The sequence below is a fragment of the Arachis stenosperma genome, chromosome 3, assembly GCF_014773155.1.
Source record: "Arachis stenosperma cultivar V10309 chromosome 3, arast.V10309.gnm1.PFL2, whole genome shotgun sequence".
Classification (NCBI taxonomy): Eukaryota; Viridiplantae; Streptophyta; class Magnoliopsida; order Fabales; family Fabaceae; genus Arachis; species Arachis stenosperma.
This window is the reverse complement of record NC_080379.1, coordinates 147,845,436-147,862,005: the sequence shown is the minus strand read 5'-3', so window position 1 is coordinate 147,862,005 and position 16,570 is coordinate 147,845,436. Positions and strand designations below refer to the sequence as shown.

Below are 16,570 nucleotides of genomic sequence, written 5' to 3'. Positions count from 1 at the left end.
GACGATCTTTTGACCACTTTAAGTCTCTAATCATTCGGTCACTTGATCGTGGAGAGGGCTGGCCATTCGGCCATGCCTGAACCTTCTTTTACTTATGTATTTTCAACGGTGGAGTTTCTGCACACCATAGATTAAGGGTGTGGAGCTCTGCTGTACCTCAAAGATTAATGAAGTTCTATTTTCTTTTATTCAATTCTCTATCTTATTCTTATTCCAAGATATTCATTCGTACCCAAGAACATGATGAATGTGATGAGCTAATAACTCTCATCATCATTCTCACTTATGAGCGCGCGTGACTGACAACCACTTACGTTCTACATGCAACACAAGCTTGAATGTGTATCTCTTAGATTCCCCAACAGAATCTTCGTGGTATAAGCTAGATAGATGGCGGCATTCATCTGGATCCGGAAAGTCCAACCTTGTCTGTGGTGTTCCGAGTAGGGTCCTGGGAATCCGGAAAGTCTCACCTTGTCTGTGGTATTCCAAGTAGGATTCCGTTCATGAATGACTGTGACGTGCTTCAAACTTTAACCTGCTGGGCGTTAGTGACAAACGCAAAAGAGGGATTCTATTCCAGTAGGAGCGGGAACCAACCGGTGATTGGCCGTACTGTGACAGAGTGCGTGCATTAGCTTTCACTGCGAGGATGGGATGTAGCTATCAACCATGGGTGATGCCTCCAGACTGGTTAGCTGTGCGAGTGACAGCCGTACAGGTTATTTCCCCGAGAGGAATGAAAGTAGCCACAGCTGATGGTGAACCCCTATACAAAGCTTGCCATGGAAAGGAGTAAGAAGGATTGAGTAGAAGCAGTGGGAGAGCAGGCGTCCTTGAGCCATACAGCATCTGCATATACTTAACTGATACCTCTACTAATGAATCTGCATAAGTATTTCTATCCTTTTTATTATTTAGTTTATTATTTATTTATTATTCTAATAATCACAATTACCCTTTAATCTCCCTAACTGAGATTTACAAGGTGACCATAGCTTGCTTCATACCAACAATCTCTGTGGATTCGACCCTTACTCACGTAAGGTATTACTTGGACGACCCAGTACACTTGCTGGTTAGTTGAACGGAGTTGTGAAGAAAATAAACAGTGCCATAAGAGTATACATCCTTTATAAACAAATAACAAGTGATCACAATTTCGTCCACCAATAAGCATCCAAAAACTTTAAGGTCATGATAATTTGGTGGATGATTGAATATAATCTCAAATGGTGTTTTAAAATCAATTGCGGATGATGGAACTCTGTTAAGTAGATAAACAGCATGTCTAACAGCATAAGACCAAAAAGATGATGGTAAATTAGATTGAAACATAAGAGCACGAGCTATATTCAAAATATGTTGATGCTTGCGTTCTACCCTTCCATTTTGTTGAGGAGTTTCAACACAACTACGTTGATGAATAATGCCCTTTGAAGCATAAAAATCAGGTAAAATAAATTCTGGTCCATTATCAGAACGAATAGTTTTGACTTTTGAGTTGAATTGTGTTTCAATTAAAGTAATAAAATTTTTTATTTGATTTTGCACTTCTCCTTTTGATTTTAATAAAGTAACCCATGTAAAGCGGCTAAAATCATCAACAATAGTAAAAAAATATTTATGATTATGAATAGAACTTTGTCGAAACGGACCCCAAATATCAAAATGTAATAAATCAAAACTTGCATTGGCTTTGTTAAAACTTTGAGAAAATGAAAGTTTCTTTTGTTTAGAAAGATGACAAATGTCACAAGCCTCATCATGATGCATAGAGATAAAAGGAAATTGTTTATGTAAATGATTAAGTCTTTGCCCAGAAGGGTGTCCTAAACAAAAATGCCATATATTGGAAGGTGTAATAGGTGGAGATTGGATGGAATTTATGGAGTGTGTAGTGAATGAATTTTTACCGAAATTGGGTTCAAAGACATATAATCTCTCTCTCATTCTGGCCAAATCAATCGTCCCCAAATTGTTGCTCTGTAAAGTGCAAGAAGAAGATGAAAAAGTGAGTTTACATGTGAGTGCTGAAGTAATTTTTGAAACAGAGATAATATTAAAGTTGAAATGAGGTAAATAAAGAACATCATGAAGAACCAAGGATGGTGAAAATTGAACGATGCCTTTATAAGAAACAGTAGCTTGAGAACCATTTGGTAAATGAACAATAATAGGAGAAATTTGTGTGCAAGAAATAAACCAAGACAAATTTGATGCAATGTGATCTGTGGCACCAGAATCAATGATCCAAGTATTCAAGAATGAATCTCGATTTGAAGAATTGTTAACAATAGAAAAAGTATTGAAAGAACAAAGATAATGAGTAGTTGGACTTGGCAAAAGCTCAAGTTTGTTTGAAGGACGAGCTTCTTCATTGAAAGGAAGTGCCATGAAAGAAAAGTGTTGGGTTGACGAAAGGTCCAAAAGAGGCTTTGGATGAAGTTGCTGTTGTGCCCTTTCTCCTTGATCCATGGATGTCAGCAGAGCTCAAGAGGAGCTTTGATACCATAACAAAACGAAAAGAGTATACAAAGATAATAAAAATGTGAAAGAATAATAATGAAAGAAAAGAAAAGATGAAGAAATTTTATTGTTTGTTGATTGATTGAATTGTTCACTATGAAGATAAAACTAAGTATATATAGAGCATTAGTCTATGAAAGATAAAAGATAAGATAAAGATAAAATAGAGATAAAGATAAAGATAACTATAAGATAAGATAAAGACTAAAATTATAATTGAATTTGTGTATTCTATTGGGATGAATTTGTGGGCCGTGAGACGTCTTTATTGTTGTCATAGGCTGAGGTAAAAGAGTGATTTAATATGTTCCGTTGAAAAAGAATAAACAAACAAAGAATTCTCTAAAGACAACTGAATCAAGTAATACACAAATGTTTTGCACAATTATTTTTTAAAAATATATTAAATTAGTCCATAAAAAATTTAATTAAATATTTTAATTTTTAACAAATTTTAGTTATCAAATCAATTCTCAATATTATTAAGCAAAGTAGTCTTACGTCATATTCTGCCAAAAAATTGTCACAAATCAATTTTCATCATTATTTTAATAAAGACACACAAATTGTAAAGAGCTAAAGATACAAATTTAGGTTAGATCATATATATCAGCCTTAATTAGCCCAATGCAATTTTGATTGATGATTACTTAACTAGTTTTAATTTTCTTTTTCTGTGATGATAACTTGATAGATAAGGACTAATTTATCGTACATCTAAATTCTGTTTAAGAATTTGTCATTAGTTAATAAATTGTTGCATGTATAAGTTGAGATTCAAACTTTCAAACACTTGTTTAAGCAAACGAGTGAATTGACTAATCGACTAGCCCAAATTAGTTGATTGCTTAACTAGTTAACTGTAGCATTCTCTTTAGCCCTTAGGTTACCGTTACTGTGTCCATGTCATAGCCTTAAATATATCCTTCCAAATCATTAATCATGTGCAATTTGTGAGGGACACAGGCAGCCCTACCTAGTAGATCGTCCCATGTGACCCAAAGAACACTGTCTATTGTCTTACTCCTCCAAACAAACAAATAACATTGTCCATCGTCCGATCTGAAAACGATGCTACTCTCACCAATGTCGGTTTTACTCCCTCCATTCATTAATATTAATGCCTAGCTACCCCTCCTCCATCCATCCATCCATCCATCATTAACTAATTAATCAAATCTCCTTCCTAATGCACTCTAACTGCAAGAATACAACCACAACACAACAAAACAACCACCATTATTATTATATTATTATGACAAAGCAATAGTGTTAATTAAGCCATGATTGGCATCCTCTTAAATACCAAGCCATTTGAATGATTGCCACTTGCTCTCAAATAATTCACCAAATTTAAGCTTTATTTCTTAATTAACAAATATGCATGCATTAGTGAAAAATAACCATATATCTTCCTACCAAGTGGGATCCGCTATACAAATCAAATAAATTTGGATAAACAATTAAAAATGTTGACTCTAGCATTTTTTGTTTACATAAGTGTGTACAAGGGCATGCAGCAACTGAATTCGAAAGAAGGGTATTGTCGATAACTAACTGCCAAAAAACAATATAATGTACATACATGGTAGGTGGCAGCATAAACACTAATGTTTCACTAAACCTTTTCACATCACATTGTATGTGTTTGTGGGTATCGACAAGGCAAGCTTTCATGCTTCACATTAGCAGGCCTTAGAGATGCATATATGGCTCTGCATAAATAATCTTGCATTCTCAAAGGTATTGCTTTGTCTGCAAATTGAGGCACATGTTTAATTGTCCCAGCTCAACATTGTAGACATTTCCTCAATCAAATTTAAAATATGATAACGACAGTAACAAGTATTTAACCATCAAAGGATTAAATTTAAATCTTTGTGGAATATAGAATTAACAAGTTTATTATATACTGAAAATGTATGTGGGGTCGTAATAATGTTAATGATATTACTATAGAGGAAGCAGTTGACATAAAAGGGAAACTAAGATGGCCCAAATTACACTTAATAGTGCAGGTTGACATTCATTGAGAGGATAGTGGGATTTCTGGTTTTCTCGGTTCAAGTCTTTCCCAATTAGAGTCACATACATAGATGTCTATTTCAAGGCAGACATAAAAAAACAGTGATGTGACCCTCGTAGACCACCATGCTTAGCTACCACTACTATAGCATTATAGCAATATATGCATACCCAATAAATCTTTGCCACCATTGGCTCTCCTATAATCTTGTTTCTATATAAAGGCCTATAATATAAGCACATGCATAGCTATATTCAGATCATCAAGAATTCAAGATCTTCTTCTTATACAGCACACACAAATTTTAAGATCAGAGATGGCTGGTGTACAAAAGAATTGCACTCTAATTGTGGTTCTCATCCTCCTCTGCTTCATCACAATACAAGCTAGAGGTACTTTATTGTTGGTTATCATAGGATCATATATGAAATTAACATTTCTTCCATGATTTTCAATTTTATTAATTTGTTTGTTTGTTTGTTGGCATGTGCAGCAAGAACACTTAAAGAAAGAAGCAACGTGGGTGGCACTACTAAGGATGCAAATATAGGTCATGATCATCATGGTGATGATAAATTTAAGCCAAAAGAAGATGAAGGAAATGGCAGCAGCGGCGAAGTTTTCGCAATGGATTACACTCCAGCTAGTAGGAAGCCCCCGATTCATAATTGAACTCTTTTGTTTTACAATTTTGTGTTATATTTAGGTTAGTTTACACAACTTAAATTGTTTTAGCATTGTAAATTATCTGCTATAGACAATAATAAAATATTCCACTTTCCTATATCATAAACAAACGTCTTTCGCTAGGGGTGTTTACTAGTCGGATTGGTTAGGAATAAGATGAGAATCGAACCAATTAAATTGTAATTACTTCGGATTGGTTTGATATTATATATATATATATATATATATATATATATATTGTGTACTCATAAATTAAACGGATTAAAAATAGATTTCATTCAGATAATTAGGTACTCGATAAAATAGAAATTAAAAAAAATATTTAAAAATAATTTTTTTAGAAAAATTATGTAAATATGATATATATGTAATATCAACTAACAAGTTAATAATATTTTAACAATAAAAAATACTCATTAACTCACAATTATAATAGAGTTAGGTTAATTAGTGTAAAAGTTATATATATTATTAGAATTTATATTTTTTATTTAATAAAAGGACAATCGCGTTTGCGGGTAGTTTAGATTCCGTTTTTTCAAAACCAATATCCGAACCAATCATGATCAGGTTTCATCGAGTCGGGTTCAATTATATCCAATTACTCATTAGTTCTAGAACCAATTTAATCGGTTTGATTTGGATTCGGACAGATAATCGAGTTACTCGAACCCATAAACACCCTATCTTTTGCTACAGGAATTAATTATATATTAGAGATACCAAAAGATTAAACTTTGGTTGAGATATCTGTGTGGGTGTGTAGAGAAATGATGGTCATTTTTATGCACCTCAACAGATGGAACTTTTTTATTTAAATTGTTTCGTACAACTTTTTCTTTCTTTGAAAGTTAATCTGTTATCCATCCTTATTTTATTTTCATCACGTAGAAAAGAATTCCATTCTACTTATGAAAATAACACAATTTATGTTTAATTTGTTTCTAATTTAAAATTAAACCAATCCAAACTTTTTACGTAGTGATGCAGGTGTATGAGTATATTCTCTAGGGGTGTTCAAATCCAAACCGATCCAAATTAAACCGCTCATCCAATCCAATCCAAACCGAAACCGATTAAAACCGCACTAATTTGGATCTGATTGGATTTTATTTTTTACAAACCGCTGGATCGGATCGGATTTTGGATCTACTTTTCAAAACCGATCCAATCCAATCCAAACCGCACAATGTACTATAATATTATTATTTTATTATTATATTTATAATTATACTTATAACATGTTTAATTTATTATATATTTTTATATTATTCATGTATTATTATTATTTAATAAATAGTTTATGTTCAAAATGTTATTTATTATTTATTTTAACTAACCTATAATTTTATTTCTATATTATGTTATCGTTAGTTTTTTAAGATATTGTTGAGACTTATTATGTCATTGTTAATTATTTAAAATTTGATGTTAAGACTTGTTATATGTATTTAATTTTTTTAATTTACAAAACCGCAAATCCAATCCAATCCAAACCGCTTGAAATTGGATCGGATCGGATCGGATTTTTTTTAAAACATCATCCAATCCAAACCGCACCGCAAGTAAAATTAGTCTTCGGATCGGATGAGTTTTTGACTCAAAACCGATCCAAACCGCACCGCGAACACCCCTAATATTCTCCACTTTCACAGTACAAGTTATTCAAAAAAGCTCATGAAAATCGCAGTTTAAATAGTAATAACTAATAAATCAATAATGATACACACTGTTGCGTCAATAATATGAAAAATCTGCAAACTCCTTTTTTTATTTCAAAGCATTTGGCTGTCGTTTGATTCAAGTACATCACCACGTAAAAGATTGCAGCAGCTAGCTAGCATTTAGCTTGAGCTCTAAGATCTAAGTTACATGAATCCATTTCTATAATTTCAGTGAAAACTTAAGCACCCCTCTTACAGTTATGTAACAATTGAATAACAAAGATTAGTTTCATGCAAGCAATAATTTACACTGCAACTGTTGCTGTTTGTATCTTCATTTTCTTTAGATGAAAGCAAATAACCACTCTCGAGGGATCATGCTTGGATTCCATCCTTGTAAATTACACTTCTCAAACCTTCAAATATAGGCTTCCATTTTTTAAGGTCTTGCATTTTGGACCACAAGTCCCTTATGCTGCTCCTAGTCGGGATAAATGACACACCATAAGTTCTTTTGACTTGGAACACAGGTCATTGCACTCCCCCAATAAAAAACTGTTCAACTGAAATTATCTAAGCTTTCAGTTTGTTGGAATTCTCTCATAGAAAAGCATGCTGGCCTCGGAGGAAAGAACATCCAACTCTGAAACAGCATTCACTTGAGAATCCGAAACACAATACCAGCGCATTGGAGTTTGATTTGAGGAATCATTGGAGACATCTCCTGAGGATTCCGCCCTTGCACATCTATAAACAGTGTAATGCCCACTTCCAGCTTTTCCAAAGTGTTCCACGACAGAAACAAGTCGATACAAACATGTTTCTTGAGAAACTGAACGTTGAGAAATGTTCACCTGCATATAGCCTTAGACAATGAGCAGATGAAAGTAACTGCAAATGCCAACTCAACCTTCCATTTTAGCATTATTTAAGAAGAAAATACAGGTACATTTAAAAAAATAAATCACACACGAGTGCGCGCAACATTGGACCAACCTTGTTAATGGGCTGCATATGTGTGTCCAGCCAAATCCCTTCCGAAGAGCCTTCAGAGCAGGGAAACAACGTGTCACTAGGAAGTGCCTGTCTATTTGAGACAAATCCAACATCACTAATATCATTTGAATTGATTTGTTCTGTTGCTTCCTCACAATCTCCACTGAAACTCAACATCTTCCCCTCTGATGGTAGAGGGATTCTTCTGCTATGCCGTAGATTTAATGGCAGACTTTGTCCATATTTATCTGGTATCTTTACTCCCAGCCTAGTTGTCATGAATGGAGACAGATCCAAAATCAATGGAAAAGAAATATGACCCTGTAACACCATCAATCCATCATCATAACACAAAAACTCTTTCATGACCATTTATATGCTATTTTTTGTTTTTGTATCCTGTAAAATTTCTGCAGATTTAAACAATAGGAAAGGATATTTCCAGCCCGTAAACATCATGATTCACTGAACATTAAAAATACCTGCAGTTTGATAGGTTCTCCAAAGTTATTCATATGAACTCTTTTCAACTGAATGCATAAAATCTGCAAACAGAGATCCAAACATTTCAAGCAACTGGGAAATCCAAAGCTAACTGTATCATTGAACAAGTATGTCTAGCTGATCGAAGAAACGGAACACATACCCTTGGACATCGAGCAATACTTAGCTGCTTCAGAGTATGAGAAAACCTATTTGACCAAGGTAGGTTTCCAAGATTACACATCTCCCGGCAGTCACATAATTCTTGGTCAGAGCATCTCCTAAGCTTTTCAAGTTCTACCTGATTAATAAAGCCACAAATTTACAACACGAAAAGCAGTCAATTGCAAGATTCTGACCACTGTTTATGCATCCCGAAGCTGCCTGTACCCTCTCGAAACAATTACCTCATTTCGTTCCATTAATGAAAGATACTTGATCGCAGCATTATGCCAACAGTAGTGGCAATGATAGTTCTCAACATGCTCAGCAACAATGAATTGCTTCAGGCAATCCAGCAATGCACATCCAAATATCTGAAGCGAGAGACATCAACTAATCAGAGAGCTCATGAAGGCTTGCAGAATTTCAGTTACCCAAGAAATAATATTGAAATTAAAACAACAATATAATTGGCACTGAATTTTTGAAACTCACCAGGGTGGAACCACTAAGTACAGGTGAAAGAGGCAAACAATCAAATTGTTCTAAGTTAATTGAGATCTGCAAAACAAACAAATATACAGTTTGAAATTAAATTAAAATTCCAGACAGATACAAGAAAACGTTTACATTAGAAATAAAGGTTAGGAGTACCATTATCTTTAGATAGAGCTACAACTGAGTCTTTTCTTAGCTTCTCAAATCTAACCCATGTCATCATACAAAATCAATTAGTTAATTCTAACATTTCTCCTATTTTAGCCATTTCGATTACCTTGGAACCTTTCTCCTCCTAATGCAACAGTGTCAAATCAAAACTGTTGGACAATACATAAAGTGTACACACAATTAACAGCAAAGGTAAGAGAACTGCATTGAAAGCCTTCTATACCTGGGATGAGCAACTCTGACAGGTCAAGCTGCTACTAAGAATCCCATCAAAGGGTCCAAGGTAGAGTTGGTGCCATCTTTCATGCTCACTCTGCCAGTCCCTATGTATTCGAGTAAGAATTCTATTATTAGAAGCAAAAATGTCTGCTAAAGAACTCATCTTTGGAGCATAACAACCTCCGATTTCTTCTCTCAATGAGCACAACAGATGTAGAAATGCTTCAGCGGCATCCTACAAGACACACAACTAAGAATAAATCAACAGAAACCTAAAGCATCATTCAGTCATTACAGCATCTAAGAATCAAAATTCTACCTGCTGGTTTGTCAGATTAAAGTTTGGAATGTAATGAGCCATGGTAAGCATCACCTTTCGTGGACTAAGAGTAACCTTTTCTTCACAAACTGAACCAAGCTCTGCAAATACATAACATGGACAAGCTATACAATGGTGCTTGATGCAAAAATCGTATAAAATATCTTACTAGGTAAAATCAATATCAAAAAACCTTGACCAAACATCTACCAGTCATTTAGGCATTCAGGTTATTTCAATTTGCATAAAATACAAAATGAAATACAATGGGCTGAGAAATAAACTTAACATGGTGCTACCTTGTAATAAAGAAGCTAAAGAAAGTGCAAGAGGCATGCTTTCATCCAAGTCCTGAGTCCCACATTCTGAAATCACCCTATGAAGAAAACTCTGAAAGCAAAAACAGCTCGCAAGAGCCTGCAACAAATTCAACTATTCAACTCAAATTCATAGAAGAAAAAATGCAACATTTGCATCTAGGACATTTTACTCTATGGAACACCACGAGTTCCAACAACCCAATAAGAACAAGACTTTACCTGCAAAACCACATTGAGGAAACAATTGTTCTCGAGGTTCTGCAACCCAGGAACCAGCAGCGGTTTCTCCAAGCTATTATTATTGTTGTTATTAGTGGTAGTATCTGTACGGAAGGAATATGACCATGGTAGAGTAGCTGGAATGGCGAATTTGCCATCTTTAAGTGCCAAAACAGCACCAACAAGACCAGCAAGAACCGTAGAGGGTAGTGCCCAATACATGAGATAAGAAGCTTGGTTCCCATTACTTTGACCCAACATAGCTGAGCAAAAAAACAAACAACAAATCGGAACTAATGTTAAGTGTGAGGAAAGAAGAACGAAAGGTGGGGTTCAGTGGGTATGTGGGAACCCTTTTAGATTAACGGTTAAGACCCGTTTGGGTTGGTGATGTGGTTGCTGCAACTTTACCTTTCAAAGAAGTTGATTCAAAATTGGTTCTTCGTGGGAATTGAACCCTTTCGGTGATGTTTCAGACTTTCAGTTCCTCCCGCTACTTGCTTAGAAAAACGAAGGTGGACATGGGGAGCCGACAAAGATAGAGCGCAATCGGCATGGGGCAACTTCCAAGTTCGAACTACAAAATCGTGAAAAGCCCATTTCTCTTTCTATGTTTTTGGTCTGAAACACATCCTATTTATAAAAGCCTTGACACAACAGAGAAAAAGGAAAAGGATATTATTTTATTTAAATTAAGCATTTTTTTTACATATTTTTAAAATTTTTGTCAGAAAAAAAAGCCCTTCTAAGAAAGGAATGTGGTCCCGTCGGGCCGGCTAGGGCAGTAAAATTTCGGGCCACGAAAGGCAGTGGTGGTTACTAGGCCCATGAAACTCGCTGCAGGCCTACGTACACAATGAAAAAGAGGGCCCTATTTAACTCCTGCACTCTTAATCGGCACTGCAGTTATACCTCCTCCTCCTCCAACTTTTTTTAATTCAATTTTCAATAATCGAACGACTCATTCGAAGAGATCTCTCTCTCTCCCTCGTCCCCAAACCCCAAACCATGGTATGCATCTTTCTGTCACTGCTTCATTCACTAATCTTCGTTCATAATAATCGATCTACGCCCTTTCAGATCTCCCTTTTTTTTATCTGCATGTCTTCTCTACTTCCACTTTTAATTTCCAATTCTAAGTATTTCTTGCTGTTTTTTTGTCCCCCCTCCCCCCCAAAAAAAAAACTAAAAATGACTATACCGTAGGGTTTTTAATTTCTTGCCATGTTTTGAGTTGGAATTTGGTCATTTTTCTGAATTCGGTTTTCTGTAGGCGAATACGGGGAATTTAGACGCCTCGATAGAGCAGTTGCTGAATGTGGAGAAGCAGATGAGGCTCGCCGGTGACGTCGCCGGTACCAGAAAGGCCGTAACCGACATTTTGCAGCTCTGCTTTGAAGCTCGAGCATGGAAAACCCTCAACGACCAGATTGTCGTTCTATCCAAACGACGCGGCCAGCTTAAGCAGGTAATTGCTCAACAATTTCCTTTTATTTTATTTTATTTTTTTTAAATGTATGCGGAAGAAACCCTTTGGTTACGTGGTTCTCTCTATTTCAGTGTGGTTTATACAGAGGTTTAGGGTTTTAGCTTGCTTATAAACTAACTTGTTGCTGTTTGTTTGTAATGGAAATTCAGTATATGATAATGTTCTATGATGTAGTTTGGTATCCAATGTTCCGGTTAAAGACTGTCCTTGTGCCTGTTAAAGAAAGACTATTTTAGGTTATTTGATCTTCAACAATATAATGTTGCTTTTGATCAGCATATTAGGAACATGAGAATTCTAATTCCAGTCCATGGAGTTAAATGCAAGCGTGCTATTAGCCTAACATGTGCAACATTTTGTAAATCCTTGCTGCTATACAAGAACAAAAGATCCTTGACCTGTAGAATTGTTGTTGATTTAGCCTCTATATAATAACTTTTGCCTATGATAGCTAATATTTACATTCCTCTCTTGCAATTTGTAAGTAGTACAAGAGACACGATGTGGCCTGTTGTTAACAAGCTTAAATTATGCTCACAGGCTGTAACAGCTATGGTCCAGCAGGCTATGCAATTTATTGACAAGACACCTGACATTGAAACTCGTATAGAGCTCATCAAAACATTGAACAGTGTATCTGCAGGGAAGGTAAGCGTACAGTATATCTGCTTTCCATTCTGTTGATCTATGATATCCATCTTATAAGATGTATGTATACTTAATATGTTGTACCTTTTAATAGATATACGTTGAGATTGAGAGAGCTCGATTGATCAAGAAACTTGCAAAGATTAAGGAAGAACAAGGCCTTATAGCTGAAGCTGCTGATTTAATGCAAGAAATTGCGGTTGGTGTTTGACTTGTTTTAATTTGATGGATTTTTTTATGACTATTTATTCATTTTGTACTTCAATTCACTTGTCTGATCTGATGGTTATACGATCAGGTTGAAACTTTTGGTGCGATGGCCAAAACTGAGAAAATTGCATTCATTCTCGAGCAAGTATGAGATACTATACCTTCTTACATTTGTGATATCAGTATTAGCTAAATATCATGTGTTTCAATTCATTTGCCTGAGTTTATAGTCTTATATATTGAATTATGTAGGTACGATTGTGCCTAGACCGGCAGGATTATGTTCGTGCTCAAATTCTCTCAAGAAAGATTAGTCCAAGAGTATTTGATGTTGATCCATCTAAAGAAAAGAAGAAGCCTAAAGAAGGTGATAATGTTGTTGAAGAGGCTCCTGCAGATATACCATCTCTGTTGGAGCTAAAGCGAATCTATTATGAATTGATGATTCGGTAAATAAGTTCCTTCTTGTTGCCTTGTCTTGTTTTACCCAGATATAGTTGTAAATGCTGTTGTTGAACCTTGCATCTTTCATCTCTTCATCCATAATCCATTTGATTTTGAATGAATTTACTATCAACTAAATTCTTGTATTAATTCTTGATTTTGAATTTCCCAGAATAAGGCATAGTGGTATTAGTCTCCATAAATTAATTGTGTGTACTGACTATCTATCTTTGTCTATCCTGTAGGATTTCCTCAGGTTCTCTTAATTATACTTGTGACAATAGATGCACCTTAATCTCTTTAGTTGTATAATTGATTAATATCGGAATTTAATTAATTAGTATTTTATTTGGCAATCACTTGTATATTCGTCCTAATTTTATGGCAATCATCATTTTTTTTAAAAAAATTGCTTTCTTCTTTCATTAATGTTTGCAAAATGCTATTTCTAATATTTTGAAGTCAATAGCCTTGTGCAAAATTGATGGTTCATGCAGTCTGACATCGAAACTGTGCCAATCGATATAGGATGATCTAGGATACTAAAATTATATGGACCATGCTGGAATCTAACAGTGGATTATATCACTTTAGTAATGTAGAGTGGTGTTGATAAGTGGTTTTTTATTTTACTATGTTGCAACAATTTTTTAAAAATACCTATATCTGTTGTTTTCTGCTGATCTTAAAACATTAATTTTCTTATGATGTTTTATGTTTGTGTGTGAAGGTATTATTCCCATAACAATGACTATCTTGAAATTTGCCGTTGCTACAAGGCTATATATGAGATACCATCTGTCAAGGAAAACCCAGCTGACTGGACTCCTGTAGGCTCTTCTTTCTTTTGGCTACTTTTTTACTGTGAGAAATTTTATTATGTTACATGACATTACTTTCTTCTGACAAATATCTTTATTATAGATCTTGAGAAAAATATGTTGGTACTTGGTTTTGGCACCACATGATCCCATGCAGTCAAGCCTTCTCAATTCCACCTTGGAAGACAAGAATCTATCTGAAATTCCAAGCTTTAAGTATGTTACCTAATGCTGCTCTCATGTCTTCTTATTCATGTTCAAATATTTTGTTGTGATTTCATTGTTAAATGTTGTGCCATAGGCACCTATTGAAACAGCTGGTCACCATGGAGGTTATCCAATGGAACACTTTATGGGAGACATATAAGAATGACTTTGAGAATGAAAATATCTCTGGGTCATCTTTGGGTGAAAAAGCAGCAGAGGACCTGAAGCAAAGGATAATTGAACACGTAATCACCCGGTGTTATATTAATTTCTTAATCCCATTAATTTGGTTGGTTGATATCATGGAATTGTTGATTTGGTGTACTTCCATTATCTTGCAGAATATTCTTGTTGTATCAAAATACTACGCAAGAATTACTTTGAAGAGACTTGCTGAGCTTCTGTGCCTCAGTGTACAGGTTTGTAATGCTATTTATGATTATGTGCTATTTTGGAGTGTTCAAAAATATCTCACTGGATGCTAGTGTTGGTTCCAGCACGTGGTTAGTGTCCATGGACACTGGTATTGTTTGCTGAGACAAATGATTTTAGGACATGGTTACACACAAATGTACATTGGGACACAATTTGTATACTACCAAATAGCCGAGACACTGAGACACAAGAAGTGATACACGAATTTTTGCAACTTTATCCTTGTAGAAAGTTAATTCGAAGACCACCCTCCTCTTCATAACATCATCATCTCCCCAAGTCTTCTTCATAGAGACAGCACCATCCTTCTCTCTCACATACTACCCTTCTCTCTCCCTCACCAGCTTCCTTCTGTGTCTCTCAATACCCTTTTCTCTCACCACCGTCATTCTCTCTCTCTCTCTCTCTCTCTCTCTCTCTCTCTCTCTCTCTTCCTTATGCCTCCATCTTCTCCATCTACTTTGTGAATCTGATTTTTTTTAATTGATTTTTTTGGTTTCTTTTATGTTTTATTTCAATTTGTTTGGCTGGAGGTTGTTGGAAGGAAAAGAAAGAACATGGAAGATGAAGGAAATGGGGAGGGGGACAGTGAGGTGGACACAGAAGAGGAGAAATTTTGTTTAGAAAAAATAAATAAATAAAAGGGGTAATATAGACTTTTTAAAGTTGTGTATTGTCTATCTATTTTGTGAAACACAATGCACAAATATTGTGTCCATATCTTTAGTGTCTATGTCAAACACAGCCGAAGTTCACGACATCATGTTAATCTGGTTCTTCTACAGTTGCATGCTGAGCTGCTATGTGCATTTTAAATTTTTAATATGGATATTTTGAAACCAAAGTGACTTACAAGAATTTAGCATTTGTAATGATTTCTTTCGGTGTGATGACCCCAACAAATTTTCTTGTCAAAATTCAGGAAGCTGAGAAGCATCTCTCGGATATGGTTGTGTCAAAAGCACTGATCGCTAAGATTGATAGACCAATGGGAATAGTTTGTTTCCAAACAGAAAAAGATAGCAATGATATTCTTAACTCATGGGCAGCAAACTTGGAGAAACTGCTTGATCTTGTGGAGAAGAGCTGTCATCAAATACACAAGGAAACCATGGTGCACAAAGCTGCTTTGAAGGTTTAACAGTCATGTTCCATATCACAATTATAGTCACTGGTAAAGCTTTTCACCTTCCTTTTCTCCAGTCTGTTGTTCCCTCAAATCTCGTTGTCATTTTTGGTATTTCCTGTATTATCATAATGTTTGTTTCTGATGTATTGCAGGACAACTCCTATGTGATTTTGGACTGGAGTTTACCTTTCGTTTGAATTGTCGCCGAATGGGTTGGTCAGGAACTGCAGTAAACAAGGATCCCTTTTTTCACTTTGCATTTTCTCATTCATGCGTTTAGGGGAGAGCCGGATATATGCATCTTAGTATTGAAAGTAGCTTTGTTGTATACTACTCGAACAATAGTACCTTACCGCTGACGTTTGACAGGATTCTAAATGGCCTTTGTTATGGCAGTGGTAAGAAATTGAGAAATTGAGTGCTTGTTCATTTATATTCTTTTGACCTGATAATGTTCTATTGTACTTTCCGGTCGCAATTTCTGTTTTTCTACTTATTGTTTGTCGTGCAATTTCCTATGGTGTTAATTTGTGTTTGCATCCAATACTATATGAAAGAAATGATTATAAGAACCGATCGCCAAATCCTTAAATACAAATCTTTAAATGGAATTTCGGATGAGTCTTTAGTTTATGGGATTGGGCAATATTCATGAGACAAAAAGCAAAAAGAAAGAATTATAGGAAAGGGAAAAACTAGGAAAATACTTAATAAAAAATCGTTATTGTATTGTTGACTCGTTGGAATGTTGCCCAATCAAAACAAAATGCTTGTTAAGTGAATGATGGAAAGTTGTTATCATTTGTTAACAGTTTTTCTTTTAAAGAAATGTTGAATGATTAAATTATGATATTAAGAAATTTTTACATAAGTGATAAATTTGGTCTGAATCTA

General features: G+C 35.1%; 2 protein-coding genes across 2 annotated transcripts; one reads left to right on the top strand and one right to left on the bottom strand.

Moving 5' to 3' along the window:
• Window positions 1-6,983: 6,983 nt before the first annotated feature.
• LOC130968844 (ubiquitin carboxyl-terminal hydrolase 27) lies at window positions 6,984-11,210 on the bottom strand. Its single transcript, XM_057894320.1, has 11 exons — window positions 10,705-11,210; window positions 10,294-10,556; window positions 10,054-10,171; window positions 9,755-9,855; window positions 9,440-9,670; window positions 9,043-9,108; window positions 8,793-8,921; window positions 8,549-8,686; window positions 8,385-8,447; window positions 7,903-8,223; window positions 6,984-7,760 (listed from the first exon to the last, which is right to left on the bottom strand). The coding sequence occupies exons 2-11, from the start codon at window positions 10,552-10,554 to the stop codon at window positions 7,488-7,490; spliced, it is 1,701 nt and encodes a 566-aa protein (XP_057750303.1). The 5' UTR covers window positions 10,555-10,556; window positions 10,705-11,210; the 3' UTR covers window positions 6,984-7,487.
• Window positions 11,120-16,109, top strand: LOC130968845 (26S proteasome non-ATPase regulatory subunit 12 homolog A-like). Its single transcript, XM_057894321.1, has 12 exons — window positions 11,120-11,304; window positions 11,567-11,761; window positions 12,323-12,430; window positions 12,525-12,629; window positions 12,729-12,785; window positions 12,893-13,089; window positions 13,815-13,914; window positions 14,009-14,121; window positions 14,207-14,357; window positions 14,454-14,531; window positions 15,470-15,721; window positions 15,829-16,109. The coding sequence occupies exons 1-11, from the start codon at window positions 11,302-11,304 to the stop codon at window positions 15,686-15,688; spliced, it is 1,326 nt and encodes a 441-aa protein (XP_057750304.1). The 5' UTR covers window positions 11,120-11,301; the 3' UTR covers window positions 15,689-15,721; window positions 15,829-16,109.
• The last annotated feature ends 461 nt before the right edge of the window (window positions 16,110-16,570 follow it).